This window comes from Bombina bombina, chromosome 10 (assembly GCF_027579735.1).
Source record: "Bombina bombina isolate aBomBom1 chromosome 10, aBomBom1.pri, whole genome shotgun sequence".
NCBI lineage: Eukaryota > Metazoa > Chordata > Amphibia > Anura > Bombinatoridae > Bombina > Bombina bombina.
Window position 1 is genome coordinate 64,764,681 of NC_069508.1, and position 14,285 is coordinate 64,778,965.

General features: G+C 37.8%; 1 protein-coding gene across 1 annotated transcript in view; it reads right to left on the minus strand.

The window, feature by feature from the left end:
- The window catches only part of UCHL5 (ubiquitin C-terminal hydrolase L5), a 158,900-nt gene that overhangs the window by 93,515 nt on the left and 51,100 nt on the right, over positions 1-14,285 (minus strand). Inside the window, exon 4 of the mRNA XM_053693143.1 lies at positions 6,828-6,953. Within this exon, the coding sequence (XP_053549118.1) occupies positions 6,828-6,953 (126 nt within the window). The remainder of the gene's footprint in view (positions 1-6,827; positions 6,954-14,285) is intronic.

Consider the following 14,285-nt stretch of genomic DNA (forward strand, 5'->3'; position numbering starts at 1 on the left):
ATTAAAGCACATAATGCAAGAGATAATTCTAGACAACTGGTTTATTACGAAGAAGACACTTTGAGATAGAAAGTTATTCAACAGGTAACCCACCTCCTCCCCTTTTACCTCTCTCTAATTTTAGGTAGTGGATGTGAAGAGGAATAGGAGGACAAACGAACAGCACCAAACCAATAAAGTGGTTCTTCATGTACTGTCATATTAAAGGATAAGGGTTTTAAAGATGAAAGTATAAAGATCCTATTTTTATCACAACAGCACAGGGATCAATATGAGTATTTACATGAAGCTTTATCATAAGGGAAAGCAAATTAGTTTGATGAAAAAATAACAAGGAAACAGGACATGAGCATAATTCAACATGGAAATGGAAATTACTACCAAAAGGCTGCCTCAGTAAAGGTTACATTGAAAAATCTTTGAGTTCAAAACAAACCAACTGCTGAGCTCAGAGACAGGATTATGTTTAGGCACAGATCTAGGGAATGCTTAAAAAACAATGGCAGCATCATTGAAGGTTCCCAAGAGAACAGTGGCCTCCATAATTATTGAATGGACGAAGTTTGGAACAACCTGGCCTCTTCCTAGAGCTGGCCACCTGGCCAAACTGAGCAGTCCAGCGAGAAGGGCCTTGGTAAGAGAGGTGACCAAGAACACAATGGTCACTCTGGTTGAGCTCCAGAGATCATGTGTGGAGATGGGAGAAACTTGCAGAACAACAACCATCACTGCAACTCTGGGCTTTATGGAAGAGAGACAGAAGCCTCTCCACAGTGCAAAACACATGAAAGCCTGCTTAGAATTTGCAAGAAAACAGACTCTCAGACTGTGAGAAACAAGATTCTCTTGTCTGATGAAACAAAGATTGAATTGTTTGGCCTCAATACCAAGCATCATGTCTGGAGGAAACCAGCACTGCTCATCACCTGCGCAATACCATCCCAACGGTGAAGGATGGTGGTGGTAGCATCATGCTGTCAGGATGTTTTTCAGTGGCAGGGACTCTGGGACTTGTCAGGGTTGAGGGAAAGCTGAACGCAGAAAAATACAGAGATATCCTTAATGAAAATCTGGTCCAGAGCACTTTAAGACCTCAGACTGGGCCAAAGGTTCACCTTCCAACAGGACAATGACCCTAAGCACACAGCTTAGTGACAACTCTGTGAATGTCCTTGAGTGGCCCAGGCAGAGCCTGGACTTGAACCCAATCGTACATCTCTGGAGAGACCTGAAAATGGATGCCCACTTATAGTCCCCATACAACCTGACAGAGCTTGAGAGGATCTGCAGAGAAGAATGGAAGAAAAACCCCAAATCCAGGTGTGCAAGGCCTGTCGCATTATACCCAAAAAGACTTCAGACTGAGTTAACGGTCTCAATACTTATGTCAATGTGATTTCAGTTTTTTCTTTTTAATAAATTTGTAAAGTTATCAAAAATCTAGTTTTTGCTTTGTCATTCTGGGGTTTGGAGTGTAGATTGAAGTGAAAAAAATATAGTTTAAACAATTTTAGCATAAAGCTACAGCATATCAAAATGTGAAAAAATGAAGGGGTCTGAATACTTTCTGAATGCAGTGTATAGAGTGAAGACCAGCACCATTAGTGGATACTTAGCAAGCAATATAAGGGGAGAAAGATTACTTCAATTAATACGGATAGAGATGCGGAGAAAGTAGTCTAATTTTGATCCCATAGTACAGGGAGGGCATGTGTGAGAACCAGAAAATTGATGTTAACACAGACACATAAAGCATTGTAAATCCCTTGCAGTTCACATGAACTGAAAAGAAAGAATACAGGGATACAGATATGTAGGCACTATTTGACTCTAGCAATTACCATGAATGGAATTAAGAAGTGTAAGAGAGATCCAGATAAGTAGAAATAGCAAGACCCCTTCCAATTAAGGTATGAGGTGATAGGAATCCATCCAGCAGTAAGATATATGGAAAAGGAGGAGAGGTCCAAAGAAAGTAGTTTTCTTCAAACAGTAACAGTAACTTTAAAAAACTGGAGGTAGACTGATTTCAGGAAGAGGAATATATGTTACCTGATAAGCACTTTGTTTGGCACTTCTGCCGGTCTCCAAGTTGGAGACTTAACTATCTAAAAACAATTTATGTTTACCCGATAAAGTCCTTTTTTTCATGGTGGTGAAAGTCCACACTAGAAGGCAAAAATACCCCAAAACAATAAGAGCTTTTGAAACCTCCCATCTCCCTCTTTATTGTATAGTTGAGCAGAGGGAAGGTGGTGAAAACGAGGTGAAAAGAAGAAAAAAAGTCAGCCAAAGAAAAATTTTAAATTATTTCAATAATTCTATATTCTTAACAGGAAATGGAAACATCATTTTAAAACTTGGAAGACTGAGCAAAGTAGATACCAATCGTATACCATTCGGTGGCAATTTCTGAACTCCCTTCAGGGACTGGAAATACCTCAAAAGATTTAGTTGAGGGCTTCAAAATTAAATCCAGTTGATTATTAGATTTTTCTTCAGAAAGCTTGAGATCCAGAATGCCTAAGGTCTGAAGAACCTCTTGTAATATGCAACATAATAGGAAAACCTTAAGCTTGAAATAAATCCTGATGAGGGATAGACTCCAAATCATCTGAAGATAGTTCCCCTCAGAGGAATATTCATAATTTTCAGATGTTGAGTCTTGCCAAATTCCTGGAACCTCTATTTGCTGATGTGAACCATGAGTGGCTGCAATGTCTTCTGATCCAGTAGAATCAAAAGACTTGTGCTTTCACTATGAGAGATGCTGAGAGTAACGGCTCCAGACTAGAAAAGTAAAAGGAGCCTGCAGGCAAAAGCAGGAAAAAAACACAATTTATGCTTACCTGATAAATGTATTTATTTCTTGACATGGTGAGTCCACGGATCATCATAATTACTGTTGGCAATATCACTCCTGACCAGCAGAAGGAAGCAGAGAGCACCACAACAAAGCTGTTAAATATCACTCCCCTACTCCCCTACCCACAATCCCCAACTATCCTCAATAAGAATAGTGGTTCTCTTAGCCATGGTGGAAATCGCTCCCTCTACCTTAGGAACCATTTGCCAAGATTCCTTGATAGAATCAGCAATAGGAAACATCTTCCTAAAAATTGGAGAAGGGGAAAAAGGAATCCCAGGCTTCTTCCATTCCCGTGCAATAATCTCTGAAACACGATCTGGAACAGGAAAAACTTCCGCTGCGGAAGGAACTTCAAAAAACGTATTGAGCTTACTAGACTTCTTAGGAGTAACTATGACCGTTGTGTCAGAGTCATCAAAGGTAGCCAAAACCTCTTTGAGTAACAAACAGAGGTGCTCAAGCTTAAACCTGAAAGAAACAACCTCAGAATCAGAAGAAGGAATTACACTGTCAGAATCTGCAATTTCACCCTCAGACGCCACAGAAGTATCTTCCTTCTCAGACCTATGGGAAGAAACACTTGACATAACTGCAACAGAGTCAGAAACCTTACACTTCCTTTTGCGCTTCCCCTGCAACACAGGAAAAGCAGACAAAGCCTCAGATACTGCAGAAGATATATGGGTAGCCATGTCCTGCAAAGAAAAAACAACCTGAGACGAAAGGCAGGGCACTGCATGAGAAGAGGATAAGGAATGGGATGATTGGGCAGAAAGCTGCGGGATAGCTTGAACAGGAAACTCCTGAACAACATCCGCCTTAGATAATGAAGGCTCTGAATTAAAAAGCCTATCCCTGTAATGCAATGTTCTCTCAATACATGAGGAAAAAAAGGGATAGGTGGCTCTATATTTGCATCTAAACATAAAGAGCAAGTAACAGCGTGCCAGTCTTCTTGGTCCATCTTCCACAATAATGAAACAAAAAATGAATTTAGTCAGAAAAAATGATCCCAAAATATAATGTTACTATCCCTTTAAGAAATAACGTTAACAAAAATGCCCAAAATTAAAACGAACTCTGAGCCCTTATTAAGCACCTCTACACCCCAACAAGCCTTGCTGAGGTGCTTACCTAACCTCCTAAAGACCAGAGAATAACCCGAAGCCAAAACAATCCGGACTCCACTCTCTCAGCAACCGCTCTAATCGTAACTCCAGAGAAGAAGCCGACAACCTCTTACATCCGCTACTATGAAGCCACTGAAGGAAAGAGCGCGCAAAACTCCCGCCAAGCAAACTCCACCCATAGTGGGCGTACGCAACCAACCTCCTGGCTGGCATGACACTAAATTCAGCAAACAGCCGCCGGGAGTAAAAGAAACTGCGAGCATCAAAGTAAACACCACAAACTTTCATAGAGCCGAAATAAGGAGTGAAAATTAGCACTCCTAAACAAAAAATAAAACAGAGCCATACAACTAAATCCTATAACAGTGCCCCACAAAACTGCCAAAAAGTAAAAATCTGCACACAAGCAGGAATAGTACAAGTAATTAACCCAATAAAGTGCCAAAACTTTCTGCTCCCAGACCAGAAAATAAAAACAGCACTTACCTCCATAACAATCTGCCCGGCAGCAGGGCAGCTCACAAAGTTTGAAAGACATCACTCCTCACATGGACCTGTGGAAACAAAAAAGACTGAGTAAACCTACTCAGGCTTTTAAAGAATATTCCCAACAGTAATTATGTTGATCTGTGGACTCACTGTGTCATTAGAAAGAAATCTAACTGTTCATCTGCCATAAAAGCGCAAATTAGCTTGACAAAAATCAATGGCTAAAATTAATTTGCCTATACAAAAAGAGAGAAGTACTCAACATGGGAATGAACATTAGCACAATAGCTTGCTCTATTGGCTACTTACTACCCTAGGAGCAGCCTCATTTTACTCAACATGTGCCTTTCACAGAGAAGAACTTTACAGTAGTATATTAATCTGGTCCTGACTAAACAGTAAAGTCCAGTCCTGAAATACCAGGGAATCCCTCTCTGAACGAGAGAAATGGCAAAACTACAGACGTACGTTTCTGCCTAGTGTGGGCCTCGTCAGTGAGGTGCAGTCATATCCCTCTAGGCACAATGAGCAAAGGGTCCACGCTTGGTTTCCTGCATCATCCTTAGGGAGACTTCCTTAAGGGTCATTATTTGTTAAAAAAAAAAAGTTCCTTGGCCGATGTGCTTGGGGCGAGCGGCTGGCTCCTTAGCGGATACGGCTAGTTTTATTTATGTCAAGTCAACGGATCATCAGAGCATGTAGGACCTAGAAGATTGGAGCAGTTTTACATGTTCCCATAGTATTACTTGATTGCCACCAGTCTATGCCTGTTATTTTTTGGGTGTCCAAACAAGTTGAGATTTTCTATCCAGAAGTTCAACATCACTAGGCACAATACCTTTATCTTCTTGCGTAGAGCATGACAGATTTGGGGTGACTGTGAGATTATATAGAATTGTTTTAGGGTAATAATCGTATATACTGATGTGAATTGTCTTATTTTTACAAGAATTAATATTATTGTATTTTGGTGTCAATTCTTTAATCCGTTGTTCTAGTCAGATACAGCACAACAGTGATAAAGGTTTTACTGTAATGTTATGGTCCGAATTGACTGCAGAGTTTTTGTGCTATAATAGTCAAGAGCTTAGTCTTTATAAAAGACAGTAAGCACTGACATTAGGATAGCATAAGTGCATTGACACAGTGTGAGTTGACTATCAGTTATTGGCTCCTTGCGTAGATCTCCACAGGAATTTATTGTGACTAATGCCTCTTTCTGTAACTTGTTTACCATAAACATAGGCAACTCCTCTTATTGTTACTCATCTATACATGATCTTTGCCATATAAGTCTTCACTATTGATGAGTTGTTTTACTATTGCTTTTACTCGCAATTTGTTTATTTTCGCTACAAGCAGATCACCTTATTGTTATTTACAGGCACACCTTGATTTATTGCGCTTTGCTTTATGCTCAGAATAGTTGTGGTACTATACTTATTTGAATTACCATGTTTGTCAAGTATATACACTATATTCCTTCTCATAATTATATATAAAAATTTATATAACCCATTATGGCCCTTTTAAACACAATAAGTAGTGCTTACTGATTGGTGGCTACATTTAGTCACCAATCAGCAAGCGCTACCCAGGTAATGAACCTAAAATGGGCCGGCTCCTAAGCTCACTTTCCTGATTTTCAAATAAAGATACCAAGAGGACAAAGCGGAATCGTGAAAACAAGGAAAAATATTAATTAAAAAATTTAAAAAAAAATTGTATGCTCTGTTAGAGTCACAAAATAAATGTTTTAGGTTGCATATCCCTTTGAATGGATAGTCTAGTCAAAATTCAAATTTTCATGATTCAGATAGAGCAGACAATTTTAAGCAACTTTCTAATTTACTCCTATTATCAAATTTTCTTCGTTCTCTTGGTATCTTTATTTGAAAAAGCAGAAATGTAAAAGCTTAGGAGCTGGTCCATTTTTGGTTCAGCATATGGGCAGCGCTTGCCGATTGGTGGCTACATTTACAGACCAATCAGCAAGTGCTACCCAGGTTCTGTCCCAAAAATGAGCTGCTTCCTAAGGTTACATTCCTCTTTTTTTAAATAAAGATACCAAGAGAATGAAAAACAAATTGATAATAGGAGTAAATTAGAAAGTTGCTTAAAAACGCATGCTCTGAATCATGAAACTTTGATTTTGACTAGATTATCCCTTTAACTTTTTAACATCTGGGTGATGACAGTTATTTTCAACCTACTAAATTCTCAAAGTTTATCACTGTATCTTTAAAATTATGATTTTTAGAAAATCATCGAATAAATCCTTTACACTGAAGACTACTATATGTAGTTTTATTTTTTTTTACACTTTAACAGATACTTACTGCTGCATCAAAGCTCTGGGTGAATTCTCTGAATTCAGATAAAGTCTCTCCTAAATGGACATCAGGATGCGTCGTATTCATCAAAATACTGATAATGGCTTGTGTCGCACACGCATTATTTATCACCTGTTCGGCAAATTTAAAAAGATAGGATGAAGATAATTTGTAAAACATTCAAATTAGAACAAATTCTGTGAGAACATCATAGAATAAATGTTGTGATACAACAAAATAATGTATGTATATGTATGTATGTATATATATATATATATATATATATATATATATATATATATATATATATATATATATATATATATATATATATATATATATATATATATATATATATATATATATATATATATATATAATCCCCAAATGTAGGTCTCAATGATGCACAAGCACTTTTGCTCAGTGTGAAACAGATTATATGCATAGAAGCAAGAGAGGTCCAGTACTATGGTTCTTGGGATCTAAAACTGCCACTATCACTCCCTCCAGGTAAATGTCTCCTTGGGCTTATAACTGAACTTCACACATAATTTACCTTTGTCACAGCCACAAAGGAAATTTCTAGGTACATAGCGGAACCTTACCAATAGACTGCAGAAATCACCAAAATGGGGTATTATTTTTTGTCAAGGTATCCGAGTATTATTAAATAATATACACATATATATTTATATTATTTAATAAATCTATGGTTGTGTACACCAAATAATTAATTTCATTGGTAAAACTCATAATGTCACTGTGTGTAAACCAGCCCCCCTCCTTCCTAATTACAATGCATCCAGGTGAGAACAAAGAAAAGACATTTGGTCATGAAGTCAGGCAATTTGTTCCAAAGAGATGGCCATCTATATTTTGTGTATTGCAAATCTTAAATCAGACATGAAAAATTCCCTTTCCTGATTAACAGGACATCTGAAAATAAGATTATCAGATAGATGACCCCATGCAGTGATATACAGATACAATGTCTATGAAATCACTGGATCTTTCTTTTAGGCTTAATGAGATTCGAAGAACCAGTTCTTAGCTGAACAGACAATTTCAAAGGAAACAGTCTTATGCACATAGGTGCTAAATTGTCCCTGTTGTATTAAATCAACATCTGTGCTGACCAGCAAAAACACATGTTTTACATTGTAACTCTTGGGTTCATTTTTAAAATACAGCCTGCATAATTTTAAATACTGTATACAAATGTATAATTATCAAACACTAAATATATGCCTCAGACTGTATTAAATTATATATATATATATATATATATATATATATATATATATATATATATATATATATATATATATATATATATATATATATATATATATATATGGGAAATACAATTCAGATTTGTAATAGATTAAATAACAATTGTAATGATCCCATTTTGAAATATAACATATTGTTGTTTTTCTATCTTCCAGATGGGGCTAAAAGATGATAATACAGGATTGCCTGCATCTCTTAAAATATAATAAGATGAATGTATAGGAATTACTTTGATGTGATATGACTATAAAACACTGGTGTTTGGTATCAAATTATACATTTTCTGTTATGCTAAATGAAATATAGAGGCTGACCAGACAGGTTTATTAATATAAATAAATATGGTATATTGAATAAAAATATATAAGGATATATTTGGAATGTAGCAGTGATTGATGGTGAGACTGTATTTGCTGGTTGTCTGCTGCCCCCTAGGGGATTAGAATGGTATGACAGCCAAATGAATTGTCTGGTTACTCGGGTTTGCATATGTTTTTAACAATCAATGCTCAGCATCCGAAGGGCCAATCCGAAAAAGACAAGCACCATAGGGCCTCCCATATTGTTTGACCAATGATTAAGATATATAAGCTTAATGCAAGAGGAGGAAAAAAAGAGCTGGCTGAATTTTTTGCTAAGGCTGGTGACTGAAAACTTGTTGCGTTGGACAACAGTAATTTTTAAGCAAATTGGGCTACTTCTTTTTATCCACATTGCAAATACCCTTATTTTTCATATGAGGTGAAACAAGAAAATACTTAGAAAGGATTGAAACATTTATTAGTTCCAGTTGGTGATGTATGATTGTTCTGTTTTAATATTTAAATCAAAGGTATTCTAAGACTATAGTAAAACTGCAGTTAATAGATTTAAAAGAACAATTTATATTTTAAAACTTGTGTTTCATAGCCCTGTGTATTTTACAACTAATCATTAATGCTAAGTAATTTATCTTTGCAAATATATTTTAGAATTGGTCTTAATTGTAGGTAATTAAGAATTTATTTCAGCTCAGAGAAATAAGCATATAAACTGGCTGTTTACATTTAGAATATATATAACTTCTGGTATTTTATTTAGAGTTGTATAAAAAACATGTGTGGGTTAAATAGCTTAGTTGGATTAGTCTGAATGTTAGTGGCTCATATATTGGTATCTCATTGTGGTATTTAAATGAAATTCAATTGCGAATAAGGTTAATAAATAAGGTAACTTTTAGGATCTTTGCATAGCATATTATAACAGTTTAAACGTGTATAGTTTTGATTCATATCTGGTTTTCTACAAATATATTTCAATGTGTCTATAAATTATAACTAAAATAAATAATTTAGGAATTTACATTAATTTTATTGTTTCGTATATGCATTTTATTGGGGGTTAATTTTAAAGGATAATTATTAAATATATTGTATTATAACCCGGCCATATACTGACATTTTTTTTGGGGGGGGAAGGGGGTGTTAAAGGGATAGACTAGTAAAAATTAAACTTTCATGATTCAGATAGAGCATGCAATTTTAAGCAAATTTTCTAATTTACTCCTATTATCAATTTTTCTTCCTTCTCTTTGTAGCTTTATTTGAAAAGCAGGAATGTTAAGCTTAGGAGCCGGCCCATTTTTGGGTAGCTCTTTCTGATTGGTGGGTAAATGTAGCCACTAATCGGCAAGTGCTACCTAGGTGCTGTTCCAAAAATGGGCTGGCTCTTAAGCGTACACTCCTGCTTTTCAAATGAAGATAGCAAGAGTAGGAAGAAAAAAATAATAGTAGTATATTAGAAAGTTGCTTAAAATTGCATGCTCTATCTGAACAATAAAAAAAAAATTGGGTTTAGTATTCTTTTAAGAGACTATTTACTTATGTTAACAAAATTACTTTGTTTTCTTGTTGAAAAGCATGCCCACATAGGCTCAGCAGCATCAATTTTGCTTTGGTCTCTTGGTATTCTTAGTTGAAAGCTAAACCTAGGTAGGCTCATAAAATAAAAATTCTGGTGTACTGTCCCAGTACTACTATTTTCCTGGTGGAATCCAAAAAAAACTTTCATGTTTTAAATAGGGCATGCAATTTAAAACAACTTTGCAATTTAAAACAACTTCGCAATTTACTTTTATCACCAATTTTGCTTTGTTCTCTTGGTATTCTTAGTTAAAAGCTAAAACTAGGAGGTTCATATGCTAATTTCTTAGACCTTGAAGACTGCCTTTAATCTGAATACATTTTGATCACTAGAGGGCATTAGTTCACATGTTTCATATAGCTAACATTGAGCTCATGCACGTAAAGTGACCTAGGACTGAGCACTGATTGGCTAAACTGCATGTCTGTCAAAAGAACTGAAATAAGGGGCAGTCAGCAGAAGCTTAGATACAAGATAATTACAGAGGTAAAACGTGTATTATAACAGTGTTGGCTATGCAAAACTGGGGAATGGGTAATAAAAGGATTATCTTTCTTTTTAAACAACAAAAATTCTGGTGTTGACTGTCCCTTTAAATAATCTTTATTGACAATTATCAATGGTACAACAATAAAGGTCCAAAAAGGCAACAACAATTATTGGGTTAACGATAAGCACAAGCAAAAAAAAAAAAAAAAAGGCATTTATGTTGCTAAACAATAACAATAAATAGTCAGTTCAATATGTGGAATAGTCTATAAGGCAGCATCTAACAATTCAGGATATCCACCTATATAAAATTCTCCAACCAAGGCAATAAGAGAACCAAAGAGGAAGGCATGGACTTATGGGTCAAATTAAATATAATTGTAAAGAATTTCTGGGAATTATTATGGATTATTGGGGGTTAAAGGGGGGTAAAGTAGTAATTTAGAAATTGTGTCAGACTAGAAGATACAGGGAAGGGGGAAGAGGGAGAAAAAAAAAAGAGGGGGGGAGCGATAGAAGTAAAGTGGGGGAAGAAAAAGAAGGGGAAAAAAGAAAAAAAAAATTTATGCTTACCTGATAAATTGATTTCTTCTATGGTAAGACGAGTCCATGAATTAATCCTTTACTTGTGGGATATTATCCTTCCCTACAGGAAGTGGCAAAGAGCACCACAGCAGAGTTGTCTATATAGCTCCTCCCTTAGTTCCACCCCCCAGTCATTCGACCGAAGGTACAGGAAGAAAAAGGAGAAACTACAAGGTGCAGAGGTGACTGAGTTTAAATCAAAAATACAATCTGTCTTAAAATGACAGGGCGGGCCGTGGACTCGTCTTACCATAGAAGAAATCAATTTATCAGGTAAGCATAAATTTAGTTTTCTTCTATAAAGGTAAGACGAGTCCACGGATTCATCCTTTACTTGTGGGATACAATACCAAAGCTACAGGACACGGATGAACGGGAGGGACAAGACAGATGGTTAAACAGAAGGCACCACTGCTTGAAGAACTTTTCTCCCAAAAATAGCCTCCGAAGAAGCAAAAGGTATCAAATTTGTAAAATTTGTAAAAGGTATGAAGCGAAGACCAAGTCGCAACCTTACAAATCTGTTCAACAGAAGCATCATTTTTAAAAGCCCATGTGGAAGCCACCGCTCTAGTAGAGTGAGCTGTAATTCTTTCAGGAGGCTGCTGTCCAGCAATCTCATAGGCCAAACGGATGATGCTTTTCAGCCAAAAAGCAAGAGAGGTAGCCGTAGCTTTTTGACCTCTACGTTTTCCAGAATAGACAACAAACAAAGAAGATGTGACGGAAATCTTTGGTCGCTTGCAAGTAAAACTTCAAAGCACGAACCACGTCCAAGTTGTGAAACAGACGCTCCTTCTTAAAGGAAGGATTAGGACACAGAGAAGGAACAACAATTTCCCGATTGATATTCCTATTAGTAACAACCTTAGGAAGGAATCCAGGTTTGGTACGCAAAACCACCTTATCAGCATGGAAAACAAGATAAGGCGAGTCACATTGCAATGCAAATAGTTCAGAAACTCTTCGAGCCGAAGAGATAGCAACTAAAAACAGAACTTTCCAAGATAGAAGCTTAATATCTATGGAATGCATAGGTTCAAACGGAAACCCCTTGAAGAACTTTAAGAACTAAATTCAAACTCCATGGCGGAGCAACAGGTTTAAACACAGGCTTGATTCTAACTAAAGCCTGACAGAACGACTGAATGTCTGGAACATCTGCCAGACGCTTGTGCAGTAGAATTGATAAAGCAGATATCTGTCCCTTTAAGGAACTAGCTGATAGCCCCTTCTCCAATCCTTCTTGGAGAAAAGACAAAATCCTAGGAACCCTGATCTTACTCCATGAGTAGCCTTTGGATTCGCACCAATAAAGATATTTACGCCATATCTTATGCTAAATTTTCCTGGTGATAGGCTTTCGAGCCTGAATCAAGGTATCTATGACCGACTCAGAGAACCCCCGCTTGGATAAGATCATGCGTTCAATCTCCAAGCAGTCAGTCACAGAGAAACTAGATTTGGATGCTGGAACAGACCTTGAATCAGAAGGTCCTGTCTCAGTGGCAGAGTCCATGGTGGAAGAGATGACATGTCCACTAGGTCTGCATACCAAGTCCTGCGTGGCCACGCAGGTGCTATCAAAATCACCAAAGCTCTCTCCTGTTTGATTCTGTCAATCAAACGGGGAAGGAGAGGAAATGGTGGAAACACATAAGCCAGGTTGAACGACCAGGGTACTGCTAGAGCATCTATCAGTACTGCCTGAGGATCCCTTGACCTGGACCCGTATCAAGGAAGTTTGGCATTCTGACGAGACGCCATCAGATCCAATTGCAAACACCTCCGGATGGAGTTCCCACTCCCCCGGATGAAAAGTCTGACGACTTAGAAAATCTGCTTCCCAGTTCTCCACTCCTGGGATATATAGATTGCTGATAGATGGCAAGAGTGAGTCTCTGCCCATTGAATTATTTTGGTAACCTCATCTCTAGAGAACTCTTTGTTCCCCCCTGATGATTGATATATGCTACAGTCGTGATATTGTCCGACTGGAATCTTATGAATCTGGCCGACGCCAGCTGTGGCCATGCCTGAAGCGCGTTGAATATCGCTCTCAGTTCGAATATTTATCAGGAGGAGAGCCTCCTCCTGAGTCCACAAACCCTGTGCTTTCAGGGATTTCCAGACTGCACCCCAGCCTAATAGGCTAGCGTCCGTCGTCACTATGACCCACGCTGGCCTGCGGAAACACATTCCCTTGGACAGATGATCCTGTGACAACCACCAAAGAAGAGAGTCTTTGGTCTTTTGATCCAAATTTATCTGAGGAGATAAATCTGCATAATCCCCATTCCACTGTTTGAGCATGCAAAGTTGCAGTGGTCTGAGATGCAAGCGAGCAAACGGAACTATGTCCATTGCCGCTACCATTAAACTGATTACCTCCATACACTGAGCCACTGACGGCCGAGCTTGGCAGATGGATAAAATCTTTGATTTCCTGACCTCCGTCAGAAAAATTTTCATGTCCACCGAATCTATCAGAGTTCCCAGGAATGAAACTCTTGTGAGAGGGATAAGTGAACTCTTTTTTACATTCACCTTCCACCCGTGAGATCTTAGAAAAGCCAACATGATGTCCATGTGAGACTTGGCTAGTTGGCAAGTTGACGCCTGGATTAAGATATCGTCCAGATAAGGCACCACTGCTATGCCCGCAGCCTTAGTACCGCCAGAAGGGACCCTAGCACCTTTGTGAAAATACTGGGAGCCGTGGCCAACCCGAAGGGAAGAGCCACAAACTGGTAATGCTTGTCCAGAAAGGCGAACCTGAGAAACTGGTGATGATCTTTGTGGATAGGAATGTGTAGATATGCATTCTTTAAGTCCACGGTGGTCATATATTGACCCTCCTGGATCATTGGCAAAATAGTCCGAATGGTCTCCATCTTGAAGGATGGGACTCTGAGGAATTTGTTTAGGATGTTGAGATCCAAAATTGGTCTGAAAGTTCCCTCTTTTTTGGGAATCACAAACAGATTGGAGTAGAACCCTTGCCCCTGTTCTGTTTCCGGAACTGGGCAGATCACTCCCATGGTATATAGGTCTTCTACACAGCGTAAGAACGCCTCTCTTTTTGTCTGGTTTACAGACAATTGAGAAAGATGGAATCTCCCCCTTGGGGAGAATCTTTGAAATCTAGAAGATACCCCTGGGTTACTATTTCTAAAGCCCAGGAGTCCTGAACGT